Source organism: Colias croceus, chromosome 3 (assembly GCF_905220415.1).
Source record: "Colias croceus chromosome 3, ilColCroc2.1".
NCBI classification, from domain to species: domain Eukaryota; kingdom Metazoa; phylum Arthropoda; class Insecta; order Lepidoptera; family Pieridae; genus Colias; species Colias croceus.
The window spans coordinates 12,349,412-12,372,749 of NC_059539.1; the positions used below are offsets into that span (position 1 = coordinate 12,349,412).

The following is a 23,338-nucleotide window of genomic DNA, read 5'->3' on the forward strand; positions in this document are numbered from 1 at the left end:
CCACACAACGCGCAACCAATTTGCATTGTGCCCCGGCTGGTAAACGCTTAAAATCTTATTTAGAATTTCGAGTTGGTTCTTCTGCATAATAACATCCGTAAGGTAATGGCAGTTGCTTGACCAATGGGATCGCTCGCCGCGTGTACGTGGGCGTAATGGCGCGCTGCGATTGGCGGAACGCCGTCAGTTATCACTCGGTTCGGCGGCGCGACGTACGCCGCAGTCGATTGTCGCCATTGTCGCTTGAAGGAGTCGCTCGCGTTCGTGCTACGTACTAATCGATTGTCGATCAATGATATTGTGTTGTGTGTAACTGTAACTAACTGCAAAAGGAGTGTGAAGCCAGCAACGTGGATATTGAGTATCACCGTGCCAGCGGTCACTTGATGAGGTATTTGGTTCATACGTTTTGAATGTCCTTGTGGACTGTGGTGTCGGCGAACTTGTAGCTAATGCATTGGCCACGGTGCTGGTCCAAATTTGGGTTTTAACGTACCGTTCTTGATTTATCCTGTGAAAAAGTTTGATTTTAAGTTGTGTTGAATGTTTATTGGTTGATTTCAAAGCATGCTTGCGTTTTTTCAGTAATTAATCAGCTGGGAACAAAGTTTTTATTTGCTTGCTTAATCAGAATGTTATTATTTAAACCTTTAAAAACATTGTGGTTTGAATGTTGGATACACAATAAATTAAAAGTTACACTTGTTGTTGTTAACATTTTGTCAGTAAGTTTAAATTTAATTATTGTAGGTATTTGCTTGTTTAATAAAAAAAGAAAAACGCACCAATTGGCTGTCATACCGACCCTCTCCGGAGGGAAGGCGGAAGCGGGTAGGTTTATTATTTTTATATCTTATTTTATATGCCATATGGCATATTATTATCTATTAAATGAAAGAGTACCTATTTATATATTATATTAGCTAATCATTTGAGGATCTATTGTTTCTAAGTTTATATTGTGACGGATGGATGAACATTGAACATATCGCGATTTCTTTTACATACCTACATAGGTAGGTAGGTACATCGCTATTATTCTTTTATTTTTCCATTTGTTATTTATTATTCTTCGATTAATTATAGATATGACAATGGAATTTATAGGTAGGTAGGTAGGTCCCTAGTTATTTATTTATTCAAATGTGCTTCATTGAAAAAGAAAGAGTTTTGTTATTGGTTAGGTATAGATTGATTTCGCATTGATTGAACACTAGCTAGAACACGCGGCGTGACTCTCTTCGCGCCCGGGTGAAGTAGGTACGTAGCCTATTTGCTAATCCAGAATATTATCTACCTAGGTATCTCTGTACCAAATTTCATGCAGATCAGATCAGCTGTTTTTGCTTAAAAGATTGACAAACATCTATACATTCTTACCACAGACCGAGGTAGGTATAGGTAATAGGTACAATTTATTATTTGGATAGGATACCTACCTACTTAGTAGTTAACAATCTAGATTCTAGATAGATACCTACCTGGGTAGGTTTGTAGATCTTTGAAGAGCTAAATCAAAGGTTAAGTCCACAGATAAGAATGAATTGTCCGTGAAAAATACCTATTGAATTATGTTCACTCATAGTTCAACAAACATTAATTAGCTACCTAACTTCCTATTAAATAGTTTTACATAGGTATTTATATGTAGGTATTTACTTGTTGGTATTTAAAACTAAAAGTTTCAAAATTCACATATAAATTTGTTCATTCATATACCTAGGTAGGTACCTACCTACCTAGGTACTTTTTCAACCCGAATTTTCTTATTCGTATCTTGTAAGTTAGTAGGTACAAAGTAATGAAGATTTAGGTACCTACCTATCATGTTTATATTTATTTATGTTTAGACACATCTATAGAAAAACATAAGCAACTTGTATTTTCATCTTACCGCAACGGCGACTGCCGTGTTATTTGGGAAAAAAATATTCTCCATTGAGGCCTTTTGAAATACCTACCTACCTAGGTTAAAAACTGACTGTCTATCTGCCTATTAAAATGTCGAATCATTTTTGGTTACAGAGATTGAAAGTCAAGTTTCTAACATACCTACCTACCTACCTAACATTAGTTCAGTATAATTTTAATACAGTTAAATCAACCTATCTCAAAAACTATAAGAGATACTTTGATCAAACCAAAAATCGTTGAAAGAGTTAATTAGCATGCATCACCTCTATTTTTTTTAGAATTTTATACCCCGTAGTTATAAAAATAGAGGGGGGGGGACATACTTTTTACGACTTTGAGAGCTGATATCTCAAAAACCGTTCACTTTAAGAAAAATGTTTTTTAGAAAACTTTATATCATTTTAAAAGACCTTTCCATTGATACCCCACACGGGTATGTACATCGAAAAAAAAAATTTCATCCCTCAGTTACATGTATGGGGGGCCCCACCCCCAATTCTTTTTTTTACTATTTAGTGTCATATTTTTGTAGCGGTTCATACAACACATATTCCCATCAAATTTCATCACTGTAGTACTTATAGTTTCCGAGTAAATCGGCTGTGACAGACGGACAGACGGACAGACGGACAGACGGACATGACGAAACTATAAGGGTTCCGTTTTTGCCATTTTGGCTACGGAACCCTAAAAATTAAAACTAGGTACTTTTATTATTTTAAAATTAACACTAATATAGGTTCGGTATTATAAACGCGAAAGTTTGTTATTCTTTCACCTAAAAACGAATGAACCGATTACAATGAAATTTGGTATAATAAATAGCTGAAGACCCCGAAATAAGACATAGTCTACTTTTTAACCCGGAATTCCCACAGGCACGGGAACTATGCGGGTTTTTCTTTGAAAACGCGGAACAGCCGCGGGCGGAATTCTAATAAATTATAATTTTAAACTTACGTAGGTATTCACCATTCTTTCTTTTCCCAACAAACACCAATTAACATTCCCATTGTATTTAAATTCATCTTATTACAATTTCGCCACAATGAATGTAAACCTCAATTGGCAACATACCTCAAGCAGTAATGAAGGCACAATCAGAGTTTACAACCAATAAAGTTTTTACACATTTATGATAGCGGCGAGCTTTGATGGTCACGAATTGTTTAATACTTAATAGCCTGGGATTCGATGGGACGATTTTTTTATTGTACCCACCTGTGCCCAGTTTAAGATATTTTAACGAAAAGATCTTTATAACTAGGAACAACGTAACTGAATCACAAAATATGAGATAATATTAAAAGTAACCTACTTGTGTTCCAAGTGGAAAACATATTTCCCAAATCTTACAAAATCCAATAAGGAACGTAAGAAAATCATTCATTTAGGTAACTTAAAAGGCATAAACAACTTCTGATATATTAATTACAAAATATGGCATTTAACGTTTTTAAACTCATTCTACTCTTTTTTTAGACCTGATCCAAATGTTATTAAAATAATTTACCACATCTACTACTTAATAATATAATCTATGGAGATACCTCGTCCCTCCTCATGTCTTGTTTTTATAAAATGTAACTGTCATCTCTTTTTTCCTCCTTATCAGATTTTACAAAGATCAAAGAAATCGCCACACACCTTATTATAGGTATGTGGTAGGTATATGATAGTTACCTCAAATCCAATAATAACATGTTTGACTAAAGCAATCTCTTTCACTTATTGGACTTTATTTTCTTACTAGCTTTCCGTCCGCGGCTTCGCCCGCGTTTTCAAAGAAAAACCCGCATAGTTCCCGTTCCCGAGGGATAAAATATATCCTATCTCTCAAGTTGGATCAAACTGCACATAGTGTGCGAATTTTATTATAATCGGTTAAGTGGTTTAGGAGTCCATTGAGGACAAACATTGTGACACGAGATTTATATATATTAAGAAGATTAAGATTAACATAGTTTAAAGAAAATGCTAAACTAAACTTAGTCCGAAAATTCCACCCGGGACCTACTATAGGTATTATAAAGACGTTTGTTTGTTTGTCGTGAGGTTTGATACTTCATAGCACAGCAGTATCATACATACATAGCATTTTATACTACAGGCCAAACCGCGGTAAACTACCAGTCTTCTGCAATTTGTGGAATGACAGCAGTTACCTCTTGGCTCTTACCCAATTATCACACGTACTCGTAAAACAATCCATGCCTTTCATCTCGCCGCAAAACAAACACTCATGATGTGCGTATGCGCAGCTAGTTAGCGCGGATTTCACCGTGATTGAAAGGGTCGAGGTCTGTAGATCTTTACTTACAATCGTGTGCGCAGGTTTTTTTCAACTCTAGTTGCGCGCCGCGGTTTCACTTGCATGGCTCCGCTCCTGTTGGCGTGATGATATAGCCTATAGTCTTCCTCTATAAATGGGATATCTATCTAACACCAAAAGAATTTTTCAAATCGGACCAGTTATTCCTGAGATTAGCGCGTTCAAACAAACAAAAAAACTTCAGCTTTATAATATAAGTATAGTTAGATCATTGTTTTCTTTATTAATAACTTCGTAAAAGAGAATGCAAACCCGTTCATTTCTTAAATTTTAACAATTGCCTGCTACCTATATTTATTTTTATTACAAGTAGTGTTTATCTTTTATGGTTCTACGTATATTATTAATACATGCTGTATGCGACTGCTTTTTTTGTAAAATGTTTTACTTAAATGTGTATAAGAGGGATTTTAAACTTGGGTAATTTCATTTTCAAAATTCTGGAGGACCAATTTGACTTACAAAACCTTACCCAAAAAGGTATATCTGAACACTCTGAACACAAAATATATATTTTAACGTACATAATTATATAAATTCATCTAATTAGTGTTGCCCAAATTCAGTCTTGGTCTTGCAGTCTTGGTCTTGCGTCTTGCGTTTTTGCAAGACCAAGACCAAGAACAAGACCGCGTATTTTTAGCAAGACCAAGACCAAGACTGACCGTGCAAGACTTGAGCAAGAACAAGACATAGCCTGCAAGACTCTTGCGTCTTGCAGCTAAGACTTAGCGCTATTTCACTGAGTAGTTAGATGTAACAGTTCGGTGTATAGGAAGGTAGGTACGCTTAGGAATTCTATGAGACGCAAAAAACTGTATCAAAGAATATGAAAAACTGGACCTATGCGCATTACTAGTTATTTATTAATCTGCTTGATCTTTACTATGGCTATGTTAATTCAAGCTCACAATGTTCCAATTCTAATACGTTTTTCTAAGATTTAAAGTAAACTTTAATAAATAGTAATAGACTAATAGGTAATTGCAAGACTTGCAAGACTTGCAAGACTCTTGCTGCAAGACCAAGACCAAGACCAAGACTGGGAGCGCAAGACCAAGACCAAGACCAAGACCAGGTGTATTGGCGCAAGACCAAGACCAGATGTATTGGCGCAAGACCAAGACCAAGACTGGCTAAGTCTCGTCTTGTTCTTGCATTTGGGCAACACTACATCTAATAGAAAGTATGGGGTTGTTCATAAAGATATTTTATAAAAAAAACTTCATTTCTAAACTCCACTTGTCTCACAAATCTTACATCAAACTAGTGACCCGACTCAGTCCCGATAACACGACAAACAAACAGACAATAAATTTGACGAACGTGTCTGTTTCTACGTCTGAAGCGCTAATGGATTGGGTAAAGGGCTTATTCGTCTAAAGTGGCTTCAGGCTTGCGTGTTTTAAAAATTGAAAGGGTGCATGAAAATGCATTGTTAGGTTTTGGTATGCGATCTTTTTGTTGAAGTAGGTATATAGTTCATATACATATTATCAAATTGACCTCTGTTTTATCCCTTGTACTTGTTATCTTATATATATATAAAATTCCCCTGTCACAATGTTACTTACCATAGGTACTACTCCAAAACGGCTGGACCGATTCTCATTAAATTTTTTGTGCATATCGGGTAGGTCTGAGAAACGGCTAACATATATTTTTGTTACCCCTAAATGATGAAGAGTAAGGCAGAACAACGTTTGCCGGGACAGCTAGTTTGCCTTAAAAATATATTAAAGCTTTCTTTTATCTTTCTAAAACACTAAGTACCTACACCTACGGTCTATATGTTTTAATGTTTTTATTGTTATGTATAGACATAATTATCGTTTAGTTTAGTATTTCCAGTATTTCATTATCAAATCTTATAGATTTTGATATAAATTTTTCCATTCACAACCAACGTTACGGACAAAATGGAAATTGTCATGTAGATTTTTAATGTTACCCATGCTGTCTTTGACGATATGATGGTTAATAATTGGATATTTCGTTTGTTACATTAAACATCTTCATTTTCAATATGTACCACAAATACCTATTTACTTTTTCCTTGCAACAGGCATTCAAAAAGTCCAGTGGCAGTAGTCTGCAGTGCAAACATTTGCGTAGGAGTTGACATGCCACTGTGAAATTGTTACGCTTTTTCTTTCAAAAAAGGCATTTGTCAATGTGTCCAGAAAGTATGGAAAGAGTTAACATAAAATCAGCTTATTACGCGTTATTCTCAGTAACAAATTAGGAGAAAAATATTTGTGTCGGAAGTTATCCTAATCCCATCAATTGAAAACAATTTCAACTAATTAGCTGATGTTCTGTACCGCTGTAAGAAAAGCCATGCTAAATTAATCTATATCTAAGTTAAAAATATTGAATTCTAACAATAGAACATAGCTTTAGAGATCAAATCAATTGCAAGTTTATGAAAATTTAAATACAGTATAGTTATTTGGGTATTCCTCATTTTAAAATAAATAACTTTTAGTATGTACCAAAATTATTTAACTATATCATACCATCATTAATATCACTTTAAAATTTATAACTCACTAGTGGTCCGCCCCGGCTTCGCCCGTGGTACATATTTCGCAATAAAAGGTAGCCTATGTCCTTTCTCGGGTATCAAAATATCTCCATACCAAATTTCATGCAAATTGGTTCAGTAGTTTAGTCGTGATTGAGTAACAGACAGACAGACAGACAGATTTACTTTCGCATTTATAATATTAGTATGGATTTCAGGTAGGAGGAACTAAAAGATATTTAAGGTTAGAAATTAGAATCGCACGACAATAAATATTGACACGCTGACCCTTCAAACCCTTTTTGACCCAAATATAGTATTCTCGGAAACAAAACGGTAGCAGTACAATGTTGGGGATTAATTATTTATTTTTAGGGACAAACATTTGTTTTAAAATAGGCGTGTCAATATGAAGAATTTAAAATACGGAATAACATAGGTATAGTACCTACCTGAAAGTAGAAATTGTATTAAAATATGGAAAATATTTGTAACGTTTTATAATATCTTCCTATATCACATTGATTACATTTAAATGTCAATAACTTTCTGTAATTGTCTTTTAATCGTTTTAAACAAAAAGCTGTATTGATGGTAAACAAAAAAAACGTACCTAGTACACGATTAACTTTTCAATTTTTTCTAAATCTAGCTTCACCTACTCTATTCTGTAACCATAATCCATTTCACATTCACACATTTTATCTATCATTAATCAGTATTATATATTGTTAAATTAAAAACAAGTGTATATATATTATAATATGTTCTGATGCAACTGTAATACGCTCGCCGAGTCCCTCCCAGCGGGGGGTAAAACCTCGCAAAAAACAGAATAATCAACGTCCTTTGATATCCCTTATGATTCATATTTAAAGGTATGCGATTGAGTTAATCATTCCACATTTGTTAAAAGCAATGATGAATGTGTTTCATACATAATTTTAGTTTTGATAGCATTTGTGTAATGTCCCGTGTGCAAGTCATTTTTCATTTAAAGTGGCTTAAATATTGCAATATTATATTAAAAGTAACACTATCTTACCTGAATCTATAATATACTTTGATTCATTACTTTTGAACCAAGGAGATAAATATAGAAGGAATAAAAAAGGTTGTACCATAACCAGTAAACAGAGATTACTGGACATACTAACAATAGTTAATTTGAAGAAATAGACATAATACCAATAACAGTCTATATTTTGTGACGTAGCAAGGACGTGTGTCTCTAAATAAACAACGAATTAACATCATCCTATAAATCTTAAACCAAACCTGCACTTGATAGCCACCAACCAATTACGAGAATCGTAATCTTAAAATTCTTTAATACATCATTAAAAAGGGGGAGCGTCACCTAAGTAGCCAATTTGTGTCCCTCAATACCTTCTGCTTCCTTGAACACGGTAATTGTCGTTATATTAAAACTTGACACGTGGTACTTCTATGGGGAAATATTTAAGGCCACTTTGTATATGATATTGTGTACAGCTTTTATGGAATCGAAAGTTATAATGATAATGTTGTAAGAGATGTAAGATTTAAGGCAATTTGATTCAACTGGACTAACTGATTGTGTAGATATGTTTATATTAATTACTGGGCAAGTCTTAAAGGTACCTGCTAGTAATTATAAAGAATTATCATGATATACCTTCATACTTTAACCCTAATCAAGTTTGAAAAAATCCTGAAATAAACATGTAACATCACAGTCATCTATTACTTATCTACATTGACTATTAAAATTATTTTCAATGAGCTGGTTTCTATTTACAGGATACGTATGATTTGAGGATCTTAAGTACAAAATAGAATCCTCAACAGTGCTCTTATCTACTCCATTTAGAGTGTCTTTTCTTCATGGTACTAATGTCATAATTTCCTTCCAGTGCCGCTGGTACCATGTGCGATCGCACGTACGGGTCCATGGGCCACTTCCCCATGACCCCGATCTCCATGAGCATCGGCATGGAGGCGGTGATGAGCAAGAAGTCCCAGGAGGAGCACATCAAGCGGCCCATGAATGCGTTCATGGTCTGGTCGAGGTTGCAGCGGCGGAAGATCGCGCAGGATAACCCGAAGATGCATAACTCGGAGATCTCGAAGCGATTAGGTTGGTTGGTTGATTGTTTATTTATGCATTAAAACTTCTTCTAGAAGTACACCGATTCGAAAAGTAGTATAATTGTGGTATTCAGAATATTTCAAGTAGTTACATAGTTTTACCAACTGATTCGGAAAGCAGTATAATTCTTATGGTATTCAGAATATTTATTGATAGGCATTAATTGTACCTATTAGGAAATTGTTCTTCAGAAGAACATGTCAGGAAGTCTGAAAAATGGCTCGTTTAAATCGGTTTCTATAGAATATCCGTAGATTTTGTCAGTGATTAATTAGGTGATAATAAAGTTTTTATAAAGTATAGAATTTGGAAAATCTTTAGTTCATTAGTAACGGTTCTGTTACTCGTGTACGGTAATTCAACGAACTCTCTCTTGATAATATAATTTAGATGCAAAGAATAGCTTTACAAATCCATTTCCACCAATACCAGGTAAATAAACGAAATAACAAACCGAAAAACCATTAGAATAAGCAAAACCAAATTATCTGTAACTCGCAATTCGTCGAACCAAGAACGGAATTATTTAAACAACTATAGGAGACAAAATTGACAAATTTCAAACGATGTTTTTGCCGTAAAATCGAAGCTAAGCAAAAGGTTCGCCAAAAAATCGTTCTGTTAAAAATGGAGTCCGCAATCAACCGCTGAGGCTTCGCAGCAGGAGGCTTGCCACTGTATTAATCAACGGACGTAAGCGGAGGGCTTTTTAAAAATAAGATAGTGCCGGCAGAGCGCGCACGCCGTTATTATATAACTCTTCTGCTGCGGCTTCGCTTCCGTTATTTGTGGCAAATGTATTTGTGATTAGATTTCTTTTATTTTCAAATAATTTCATAGATCTATACGGTACGCTAATTACTATAGGTCTTATGGGTCTGTTGCCGAAACAGTAAAATTTTCTATAGATATTTCCTTTAAAAGTAACAAGAAATGTCCAATCTCACTAGATAAATACATTTCACCATTAGAGCCAGAAGAGTCTAGTTCTATTGTTTTAACTTTCCTTGATATCTCCTGATTAAAGTCACATTGCTTTCAGAAAATAATCAATGTAATTATCGTCTAATGCGGACTTGCTGAAGTGTCTTTTATTTTTTTTATTTTATCGTCTTTCGATTTCATAGAACCTTCACGATTTTTGTTAGTAGTTTTCTTTTTAAGAATAGGAACAAGTTTCATAAAACCACAGTCTATTTTAATGAGATAACACAACTATTTGAGGATCTATTCAATGATCAAAAATGCATGTATATGTAATAAAAAAACATCAAAAAAACTCAACATCCCGAATTCATTTAAACCTCCTATTGTTCCTCTAAAAAGAATATACAGATACATGTAACAGAGAGAGAAAGAAAGCAAAAAAACCCACCCTTCTGACAGTGATGGCGAGGAGGCGAGATTTTCTATTTTTCCCGCCCATTTTCAACACGCTCTGTGTTGTACAGTTCTTTAATTTAAACCTCATGCTAGCTTTTTTCGGAAATGTTTGGTTAAGGAGCCAAAGATAATTAAATTAACTTGTGCTGTTTGACTCAATCTTTCTTAATTATAAAGTAACGTTTTGGCTTTTTTTAATGTCGTTTTGTCAAGAATCATATGTTTCCAATAAGAAGTAAATCATCTTGGAAAGAAGAGTAGTCTAATCAATATTACCATTTAAATATAAATATTGTAGGAAAACCCATCCTAACGATGATAAAAAATGCTAAAAATTGCGATAGTTTTTATAGTCTGTGTACGAATGCTTTTTTCGTTCACAATAAGGTGTTAAAATTGTTTAATCTTACAATAACTAATAAAAATTTCTTACTTCAAGTGATAGAAACTAACCAATCAGAAATGCTTTCAAATTGCATTCGTAAACGCCGGGTAATTTATAAACAAACAAAATGCCCGTGTTTTGTATACTCTGTGCTCTCAACGATTTGAACGTGACAGTTGTCGACAATTGCACAGCACAATGTACCTGTCGATAATCAAGCGCATTGTTTATTGGCATTATTAATCGCCAAACAAAAACGTTCTGTTTGCCATCGAATGTCACGACAAATGTGCGCAGTGTGCACCTTTGTGACACACTGCGCGTAAGGATGGCGAATTTTTTCACGCTCGATTGATTGCTCGATGATGTTATTTTTGAAATTAGTTGAAGTAAATAGAACTTTCCAGTAAGAAGCTATTTTAGTGGTTTGAATAAAAAATTCTAATATTCAATAGATATAAATCGAACACGATAGAGATGTACCTAATCAAAAATATGAAGTTATATAGAATACATTATACATAGGTACTCTTTATAGTTGGTATATAGAAAAAGACTAGCTTTACAGTGAATTGAATACTTTCATCGTTTGTTTTTACTAGTTTTCTTACTAGACTAGACTTGCAACAGTTATTCTACGTATAAGAAACGATGCGTATCTAATGTGGCGGATCTCGTCTGATTAGACCTGGCCGATTCACACATAATTCAATTATAATGGCTTAATTTTTCCAATAAGATTAATGTAGTGTAAATCGTGAATACCAATAAATTATATTAGATAACGCCTCTATTTGCGACTTATCAATTACTTTTAAAATAACCATGATTAGCTTATTAGAAATAAAGACGCACAGAGACACTTCTTTTAATTACAAGACGAATCTTCTCGCTGAGCAAATTTAGCATAGCAGATAACAATTAGAGTGAATAGGTAATAAAAAATGAAGTAAGATGTAAACTGTAAGCATAGCTGTTCGGATATGAAAGTATAATATAAGATCTTAAATTGACTTTCTATCAAATAGGAATGTAATTTATAAAATGTAAGAAAACAATAGAATAAAAAAATAGATAGAAAATTTATTTCATATTAACCTAAGTTTTCTTTAATTCTATATAAGAAAAAAAAAATCTCGTAATACTACCTATCCACATATCCAATCCAACAATTTCATACACATACTCACAAGTCACAACCATACATAACATTTCCAAACCACACCAATATAAACAAATTGTTTCGTCAGTTGTAAAAATTTTCATACAGTCCCAAGTCACAACAATACAGAATTATTAAAACCACAGATAACAAACAAATATAATAAAAAAGTTTAGCTGTCCGTCCGTCGCTACCATGAGTTCGTCTCCACCCCTGTCGTTAATATTAATTAAGACGGGCTGGTTTTGTGTGATGTAATTGCTTTCCATTATCGACACCAGTAACACCGGGTGCATGAGCTTGTATATCGGATAGTTCTTGGGAGTTTGATACGTTAATAGAATTTCTAAGTTTAGGTACTTATAGCTTTTTTTGTTTAATATAGGTAGGTGGTAATAATCGAATTGGCCAAATGTGTTTTAGTTATGCTTATTTTTACAGTGCTTTCAAATAGATTGTGATGTTATAAAATTTATAATATTAACTTTAGGTATTATATCTACTCGATGTTGAACTTGATTCTGGACGCACCATAAATACTCCTAGCTTTCCATGTAGATATACAAGATTAGGAGTAGGTACAAGTATTACTAGCTTCTTAAAATGTAATAAATTGTTGCTGTAATAAAATACTAACTCTGATAATATCAAAATCCTAACTACTATTCTTAAAAGTACCTACCTATTTATCAATTTTGGCATTTCCATATTTCTAATTCCCTACATACCCCAGTAAATATATCACATATACATTGAATAACACCAATAAAACTAATTAACCGTCTGATTGCATGCCCCGTACCCCGTACCAATGTCTTCCATCCCCCTTTAAAATTAATTACAATTTCGAGCACGCCTCCCGACATATGGCCCAATTCAAATTTACACCAATTTTCTTCGGTAGCTCTTTATACAGCTTTTTGTACTATTTTTTGTTTATCACCGTTTTTGTTTAATTATCTCCCATTGGATGTAATCCAAGGGGCATGTCTTATTATAATCGTCTGATAAGTTTTTTATTGAAGAAGAAGCGGCCATTGTAAGTTGAATCTATTAGATGAGTTTTGTGGCCTTGTGTTGATGGAATTTCGTTTTTGTCCAGCCACAGGGTATGTTCTGTTTTCTGTTAGAAGCCTATTTAAAAGTTTTTCTGTAACGTGATTATAATGAACTGTAAATTGTATTCAAATTAAGGTGGTTGACCGCGTCTGTTATTCGAGTGGACATTGAGAATTACGGGTATCATTTTCCTCAACATTTGTTGTATTATCTTCTTTCAATTTGTATTATACAACTACCACTTTTTCACCTTTAACCACTAATGCCTACAATTATTTAACTATGAGATTACATTTCCTTTCCGATTAATCAATTCTAATAGAGGTTATATTCTTCAAGATTTTCTCAATATCTATTGTCGTCTTAGATGACATTCTCATCGTCCTTTGTATTAATAAGTTTACAAGTAATTTGAATTTACTATGCATTAGGTATCTTGTCTCTTCCAAACTATGTATTCAACTTTCAATTCTTCAAAGTATTAAACAGAGCACGCTAAATGTGATTTACGAACACAAAAAGTTACGACACTGCCTTTGCAAACCTTTGTAAAGCGACATTACTGAAAAACGCTTACCTTATATACCCACACGGTCCCTGCTTATCAGGGACATACAGGCCCGTCAGGGGCACGCAACAAAAATACAGTTGTTTTGTTCATTGTTGCTCCTTGTCTGTTGTCGAAGGGGCCCGTTGTTTAATTACTACAGTCTCTTGTGCCTTTCAGTTACAAAGTTTTTCATATTTTCCGCTCGAATGCGTTGGATGCGTTTTTTGGACCCGTCGGCCGATCCGTTGACCGATTGGTCGCGGGTTTCGATCGAGAAATTGTGTGTAATGCTGTTGTTTTAGAAGGACAGTTTTTGTTAGCATACCTTACGTTATGTAAGGGTAACATAATGTGGTTGAATCTTTTCTGTTTATCAACATTCCACATGGGATTAAGTTTTGCATTTGATATTTTAAAGTTGTGTCAAAGGTTACCTGCGAATAATTATAAAATATAGACAGTTATTCTGTGTTTTTTAAGTGTCAATTTAAATTCAATTTCGTTAAGCACGTAATATATTGGGTTTTAGCATTTTCGTATTATTAGAATCCATCTTAACATAAATTCAGTACAATTTTTAGATACAGCAAATATCTCATGAGGTATCGATAAACAGTCACTTAACCTTATACAAAAACCAAAAAGACCATAGATATTACCGACCTCTTTAGCAAAAATGCATTACCCAAGCAGGAAATAATTGAAGTATCCGAACCATTATAAAAGCGCTTACAAAACTGCATTCACGGGTGTCGGATTAAAGCCCTGAATCCCCATGACACCCACCACTCCAAGGCTATTAGCCGACACTATTAAAATTTAATAAAATCATGACCCAAATAACATCTTGGCGTTTCAATTTTCCGGACGAAAGGGTGGCTCCTTCGTCTTTGTTGGCGACCCCCCCTCCCCTACCCCCCGCTCTATTGTCGTGCAGGCTTTCACAGTAATGAAGAGCATTTTCGTCCGATTTCGAGTACAATGCACGTTTTAATACAAGGCAGAGAGGAAACTCTTTGTCGCACGGCGTATTGTAGTGCGCGCGTTACATACGGCCCTTGTGTGTTTTTGTTCCACGATTGTTGTACAAAGCTGCTATGTAGCATTGTTTATTAACAATTTTGTTAATTGGATCATGGTGTTTGTTATTCTAATGCTTGGGCTAGTTGTAACGCTAGGTAGTATTATATCTCTGCTGATATATGATTCAATTATTTTCACAAAATTTAATCGTATAATATGAACAATTTCAAAGGAAATAAATTGATATAATTGACCATATGTTATCCTTAGTACATTATACACTAAGTACCTACATGATAAAAGCAATTTATAGTTCTCATATAAGTACCATACAAGTAAATTAATCTTGTGTAACATATCGTTAGATATTGTAATCTCCTAATGGAATTTGCATTCATAATACCTTACATCTGAGTTTTTTGTGAAAATGGGACAATATTTAGGTATCGTTTGTGATTCTTTTAAATTTAATTTTCGTAAATTGTCTCAATTTGCTGATACATCTAGCTTTTTGGAAAAAAATGCCCTACCTAAGGTGCAAAGGTTTTCTCTCTTACTCGTAATTCTCCAATCGTAATATTTTAAATATAAAAATTGTATCTTACTTTTGAATAATAATAGGGAAGCGCGTACCATCTTACACCGCATCTTAGCTTTCCATCAGGCGAGATTGTGGTCAAGCTCTTCCCTATCTAGCAATAAAAAAAAAACTAATTAAATTTCATGCAATTAGCTTATCAAATGAATAATAGTAGTCTTTCTACTGTTACTACAATAAAATGCCTATAGCTTACTTTAAAAATATAATTACCTATCTTTATCATATTCTAACTTTCATAAAAATCCCCACAACACACCATTTTTAATTCTTAATATATATAAATCTCGTGTCACAATGTTTGTCCTCAATGGACTCCTAAACTACTTAACCGATTATAATAAAATTCGCACACCATGTGCAGTTTGATCCAACTTGAGAGATAGGATAGGTTTTATCCCGGAAATCCCACGGGAAAGGGAACTATGCGGGGTTTTCTATGAAAACGCGGGCGAAGCCGCGGGCGGAAAGCTAGTAAGTTTATAAATAGGACCTAAAAGTAACTGAATACAATCTATTATCGTGTACGATTCGACGTTGCCATTGTTATCGCTGTTGTAGGAAATAATTACTGTAGAGAACACTGGAGCACGTGCGTCTGTTAATTAAAAAGTATCAATGATTCAGTTTGTGTTCTTTTTGTTTTTTAGACGGGAATAGATTAATTGAGGCTCGTTTGTGTTAATATATTTTTTGTATATTTGTGAAAATATAGAAAATTAGCTTCTTATTATAAGAATGCTATTGTGCTACTTATCAAATTAAATGTTTAAATCTGGAAGGCGAACTTATCTTAAAGCAAAAGACACTGAAGTTAAATTAATTCACTTTTCTATTGTTACTGAAGTAACAACGATTGTGATCAATTTTCGAATAATAGCATTGCCAATATTATGATATACTAGCTCTCCGCCCGCGGCTTCGCCCGCCAAAGCCCGTCAAAGAAAAATCCGCATGGTTCCCGATCCCGTGGGATTTCCGGGATAAAACCTATCCTATGTGTTAATCCAAGTTACCCTCTATATGTGTGCTTAATTTCATTGTAATTGGTTCAGTAATATTTTTTGCGCGAAAGAGTTATACACACACACATCCTCACAAATTTTCGCATTTATAATATTAGTAGGACATACTTAATGCTGTAGGTATGTGTAATTACAACTTGAGAGACAATTATTTAACTGTCTGAATATTAACATGGTTTGACTAGATTTACGAAACCACGACCTACCCTACTGCATCTGTCACAATTCTGTATTATCCACATTGTTACTACAATAATTCACTTTACACTAAAACACAAGTTGACAACTAAAACAATTTTCACTTGTACCACAAATGTTAACAAATTAGCAATTGAAGTAAAGACAATATATAATTTATTCAAGAAAACGCATTTATTATGCAAATGCATTGCATTAATAGCATCCAATGCTATAAGATGTCTTATTTACATAACAATTGTATGGCTTTTGTTGGCGTCCACAAAAGACGAGGAAAAATTTCTTAGTCGCAAACCGAGTATTGTGCTCGCAGAATATTAGATAGAAGAAATGCTTTATTTAAAGAATGAATAAAACTTAGCTTTAATGTCGTGTACAATGGATTTGTATCATTTTAATTATGTCTTCTGATGTTTTTTAAATAAAACGTAACGAGTGACGAGTGCTTTCCTTTGTTAACGCAAACAAGACATGTGATTTAATCATTATAGACGTATGAAAAGCTAGATCTGATAAACTCTTAATTAAAGATGCAAAACATGAAGTGTTGGCTTTGCAAATGTAAATATAACAAAAACGTTTCAATGTTTGATTTAAATATTAAATAGAAAAGACATTGTACCTTCAAAGTGACGTGTGAAGGAAATGAGTAACCAGCAAACTCGATTTATTCGAACGCAACAGTCTCAAATACTATTCTTATCAGAGCGAGCGACAAAGAGCGAATACCCTCCAAGTATCAGCAATAATGAGTAACCGGGAAAAACTTGTGTAGCGGAATGAAAAGCGCAAATTCGTCATTAGGCGTCGCTTTCCGCCATTGTTGTCGCCGTCCCGCTCGCGCCCGCGTGCGGTCGGTCGGGATAAAGCGGGAGAGCGGATGGTCCTTCGGCGGATTGTTCCTTTCTATGGCGGGAACATTGTTTTCGCTTTATACCCGCCTGAATCGGAATTGTCTTGTCTGTTTCAATGGCCGGCCCCTCCACGGTATCGATGCCTGCCTCCAAAGGGGGGACACAAAGGGTTGGTCTTGAATCGAGTTGGGAGACAGGTCGTTCGATTATTGTATCGATTCAAAGGCTTTGTCTGCGCAATGGGGAATGGTTAGCGCAAATTACTTTTCTCATTTTGTCGCTGTTGTTATAGTTTGAAATGGGGATTTATATTACTGTTCGCTTTTGTTTCAATGGCTAGATTAGTTTTATTAATGGTCTTTTGTGTATTCTCATGATTGTCGTGTCTAGGACATTCGCATATTTAGATCATTCTAGTGTTGTTGTGACACTCATAACTCGTACCTATTATGGTTAATATTTCTACAATTTATTTACCACACATTTTCGAATCCAACTTATTGCCATATTTATCAAAAAATCTATATTAAAACACTATCTGCAACTATAGGTCTTTACTTCAAAGCCAAGTTAATTAATGAGATATCTTTCACGTATGACATATCCGTTATCAACTTTAAATCTCAATCACGTTTGCCCTAAGGATTTTCAAAATCAATTTCTTTAACATTTTGATTAAAATCAATTCTCTTTTAGGTGCAGAATGGAAGCTCCTTACAGAAGACGAGAAGCGGCCCTTCATCGACGAAGCCAAGCGTCTCCGAGCGATCCACATGAAGGAGCACCCCGACTACAAGTACCGGCCCAGGAGGAAACCGAAGACCCTGAGGAAGGAGGGCTACCCGTACTCTATACCGTATCCCAGTGTGCCTATGGATGCGTTGAGAGCTGGTAAGTTTTTTCATCTTAAATGCAATTTTTATAGGGAACAGTAAGCTTATTGTGCGTTTTGATGCGAATTTTCGGGGTCACTAAAGTGACAACTTTAAATGATGTGACCATGCTGGCTTTAAAGTGTTGTTGATTACGGGATGAATAAATCGAGTTTAAAATTCATTAAAAAGTCATCTAAGTATGTGTTAACATAATTTGTGACTTTCTTTCTGTTGTCAATTAATTGGAAAATATAAAACACTAGCAAACCCGGCGAACTCCGTTTCGCCACCAGAGAATCCTTTTCTTTGCTATAAACCTCACGGAGCCCGAGACCTTTCCAACGAATGCAAAACCGTGGAAATCGGTTCGTGCATTCTGGAGTTATAGCGTCAGGAAGGAAAACCCGACTTATTTTTATATAGTAGATTATTTAAATGCATCTATGACTGGAGGCACAGCATAAGATTTAATAATAATTGATAGGCTTAATGTCAAGATGAGCAAATGTTATGACATTAACGATGAACACCTAGAACTTATCTGAAAGTACCTAATAGTACCGGGTGGACAATTACAGTGAAACCTGGTTAAGTGAGACACCAAGGGACCTGCAATGTCGTTTCACTTATAGAGGTATATTATGTATAATGTGCAAAGTTGTTGAAATCTTGTATTCAACACTTACCCAGTGTCTCAGATATACAGGTATAAATAAATATCTATCTCATTTACAGAGGGTTTTTGTTACGAAGTTGCTTAACCCATGTTAGCAAATACTGTTCAAGTTCAGGATATTCTGATAAACGTACACGTACGTACAGTTTTCCACGTAATGATAACGATTGTAGCTTTCGTTTTGACATTTTTCAAATAAACATCTTTAAGATAGTATAGCGAAACTAAAACTGAAGGTAATTGAAGCTCAAAATTTGTACTTACCTACGTACTTGGAATTACGTGTGGAATTTGTGGGTAAAATAAGAATGAGTAAACAAACAATGTTATCTCAGTTACAGAGGTTTATGCATATAAAATTCGCTCGCTGTCTCATTTATAGAGGTAACTAGGATGATAAATCGAAAGAACAAATCCCAGATATAGAGGTTTACCTCATCCAACTAACAGAGGTAATTCAGTGCCTAAGTGTTGGGACCTCAGCATGAGTTCCAGTTATGGAGGTTTCTCACTTATCCAGGTCCCACTTAACCAAGTTTCACTGTATAATGATGTTATAAAAATATATCTTCATAGAGGCTTAATAACAGAAAACTAAAGTGAATTATATAATTCATTCATTGAACAGTGAACTAATGCGTAAAGAGTAAAGACTGATTATCGAATAATTAATAAAGTATGAAAGTGCTTATCGTACCGTTTCAGCATTCCTTCATAATATTAGTACTACGTAAGTACGTAGGTAACTAACATATAAGCACTACCTCCCGTCCTATTTCTGGCCTATAGATTATTATAAAACTCATTACTTAACCCATAAGTTATTCAGTTAACTTTTAATCCCAGTTAAATAAAATAAACAGGACACTGCAATAAAATTAACATATTGGCATAATAACACGACATATTAAAACCAACACAACCATTATGTAAATGGATCTAATTCTAGTTTGACATTTATAGCGGCCATCTTTGTTTTGCGCGGCAATCACACGAAAAGCTATCATTACGTGTCGTAAAGCCGCGGCTAATGTCAGAAATGACCACAGATAATCAAAAACACCAAATCTACAATGTAGGTTTTATTGCGTTTTTATGTTACGCTGTATTTGGGATTCGATTTTGTGTGATAAAAATGTAAAATAAAATATTATTACACTTTTACACTAATAGGCTTTAGATGTCACATTGTATTTTATATCAAAGTATGCCTAATTGATAAATATTCTGAACTTGTGTGAACAACTTAACCTTGAAACTGCTCAAATTTAAAAAAAAAATGCTCAAAAGTTTCACTGTACATCAGTGTCTCGTGTCTCATACCTACCTACTTCTACATCAGTCACAGATATCGTTGTTTCAATAGCTGCAAAAGTTTAATTTAAGTTAGTAAGATTGGCTACAAATTACAATGGCCGTAATCTGTTACACAAATATTTTATACACTACAAATAAACATACATACGAGTTACCCAGTAAAATTAAACAAACTCAATACTCGATACTTCAGATATTACAATGTGAAAAGGCTATTCGGGACAGCGAGCGCTATTCAATGAAAGTCATCGATTTTTGTCGAGCCATACTATTGAAGATTACGTAATCGATGTACCGTTCGCATTTGGCAAGTGAATGGCGCCAGTGGATGATGGCAGCCAGTACAATAGCTGTAGTTACTTTTGTGTCTCATAAATTCGTTTCATGTATAATGTGCAAAGTTGTTGAAATCTTGTATTCATATTTCAACATCATCCTATTTATCATCTTCGATGTATGTTAATTGATACTCACCAGATTTTACTAGGTATTTCTTCGTATTTTCAAGTGTTATAGCTTATATCAAATTACATTGGAACTGAACGTAACTGGATGAATATTAACTTCATAAATCAAAATCACATATTATATACTTCAAACTTAATTTTATTTTTTTCTTAAAACTATACCTATGTACCTATAGCAAACAGCGTTCCCTGTATCTTCCGAAAATCCATCCCCATTACAAACGAACACTCACATATTCATTATAGTTTATACGTTACTACTATTATTACTCCCAGCCAGACTCATAAAAACATACCTAACAAAACAATAAAAAAACATTGTAAATATGTTTTTAATTCCAATTCTATAAACGAGGCTCGGTCACTAGCCTCAACGGAATACGAGTCAATAGTCACGAATTTTTTTCGTGAGCATTAATAAAAACTTGTAAGCTATTATTTGAACAATCGTCATTTACTGTTTCGCATTATGGCTTATAAAAGGATTATTTAAGATGCCATTTGAGGTGTTATGTTTAAATGGCTGAGATTTAAGATGGTTCTGATAAGTTTTTACAAAGATTTGGAAATGTATAATGATGTGCCGTTTTGTATCCATTTTTATTACATATTTGGTCATATTGGAATACTAATCGATTAAGTAGCAAAAATTGTAAAAAGTTAAACGCCAAAACACGAAAAAGTAGGTACCTACATGAACTAATTTACGAACTTCGGGTACATTACAACAAAAACATTTTAACAAAGAAGACAGAAACAGAATCTCATCATTTCCTGGAACAGAATCAAATCGCACTATCTATCTTCATTTGTTCAGTAGAACACGCCATAAAAAAACTAAATCGACAAAACGTTTGAAAATGGAACAATTTCCTACGTTATCTGTGATCTACAACCGTCCCTAAGAACTACAACCGTTTCTATTTGAAAATGGAATGCCATTATAATCGACGACACACACGCGCACAATAATGAACACGAAAATGAAAATAGTACAAAAGATTCCAAATATGAAAAGCGTTTGAAAATAGAACATGGAACGCATAGTTTAAACCTTCTTGGCTGCTTTTGACAGTTGACAGTTTTCGCTGTCAAAGTGAAGGTGACAATGGCGGGGGTGCGTCAAACTTAGGGTTATATTGTGGCTATTGAAGGATGTAAAGGGGATGATATTGAATTTTTGGACTCGGACTCTGTTATTATGGTAATGGTGAAATTCTATACTTTTTAGTTTTGGGGTCATATCCATGTTTAAAAGATTTTGCGACTCAAATAGCACCATGTTAATAAGTAGAAGTATTTAATTTTAATAGACAAAGTATGGTACCGTATGCAAAAGTTTCACAAATACATACCTACAGTAAGTAGGTATACAAACACATTCGTTCTTGAATATAATATCTACCTAAGTTAACTTTAAGGCTAAAGTTAATGTATTATGTTAAAAGTATTTTGAGATGGTTTCAGTAAATAATACCTACTTATACATATTTATTTTAAACATACCTAAATACTGAGTTTTGTCATGTATGTATGTCTGTTAGCTCGGATTCATCGAATGTCAAAAAAATATTTTGTTTTTACTTTATAGAGAACTTGTAATAATTTATTTCCTAATATTCTACGGCTTCCTCTTTTTCAAGAATTTAAACTTCCCCGATTTATAATACTGATTATTGACTGCGGTTTAACCGTGGGTGTGGCCGGCACGTGTGCCACCGCCCTTAACTAAGGGTCGTGACACACTAAAGTAGCTTTTAAGTTAATTGCATGCTAGGGGTGACTTATAGTGATATTGCGTAATGGGCTTATGTAAATTCTTCATGTGGTTTTGTCTTGGCTGACTGTTTTCGTATTAATTAATTTTCTGGGTAAGAAATTTCAGTACCTATTGTGTGTGGAGTAAATGTGTGCGTGTAGGTCTGTGTGCGTGTATGTGTGTGTGTGTGTGTTGATAGTGTCTGAATAGATTTGCATGTCGGGATTGAGGACGGTGTTTAGAATAGGTATAGGTTTAGTTTTTGATGTGACAACGTCTTATAATTCGATAGAGCCGGCTGCACGCCCGAAAAAACATGACTCATGCGGCGTTACCTCGCTCTGAGGCGTTCCATGTAAGGCTTGAAGTGCAAGCGAGAGCGCGGAACAAGCGACAAAGAAGCACAATCGTTGTCACGTACAACTATCGTCAGTAAACCGACTACACAGACAACCAATTTTTTTTTATAAATGTTAGTTCATAAAAAAACTACCTTCATATAAATAGACATTTTTATAAAAAAAATTGCGATTGATCCCGATGGTAGACTAATAAAACATATCGAAAATATAATTTTTAATTAATAAAAAGTTATCTGATGTCCCTTAAACCTCAAACAATTTCATGTTTATATACATCGTCTAATCAATTTCTTTGATCCACAAAAGCTTCCAAATAATTAATACAAAAATGTATTTAAATAACTTAAAAGTTCAATTAAGGGTGGCGACACACGTGGCGGCGCGTGGCGCGTAAGGGTCGCGACACACTCAGCACTGCCTCTTGGGGCGATTTGACCGACGTTAATATGTTTTGCCGCTAATTTGGCAGTAACTTGGCGGTGCTTGTAAAAATATTTGTGATTTTTGCAGTAGGTACTAGACAAAGTACATATTTTATTAAAATTGAGACTGTAAAAACTTTAGGCGCGTTGAGAGTAAAATTTCAAGGTCGCGTCATGGCAATACCGTCACGTCATGGAATACGCTTTTGCAAAAATTTTGGTATCTTTGAATCTTGCCAAAGAAGTTTCACTTCTGACACGTGTGCTCGGCACCCACGCTCTTTTTTTTAAGTCTTAAATACAATCTAAGTCCAATTTC

General features: G+C 34.4%; 1 protein-coding gene across 1 annotated transcript in view; it reads left to right on the top strand.

The window, feature by feature from the left end:
- Window positions 1-212: 212 nt before the first annotated feature.
- LOC123706013 (transcription factor Sox-21-B-like) overlaps window positions 213-23,338 on the top strand; it is a 39,291-nt gene continuing 16,165 nt past the window's right edge. The window contains exons 1-3 of the mRNA XM_045655133.1: window positions 213-391; window positions 8,669-8,892; window positions 17,838-18,032. Of these exons, the coding sequence (XP_045511089.1) occupies window positions 387-391; window positions 8,669-8,892; window positions 17,838-18,032 (424 nt within the window). The 5' untranslated portion in view covers window positions 213-386. The remainder of the gene's footprint in view (window positions 392-8,668; window positions 8,893-17,837; window positions 18,033-23,338) is intronic.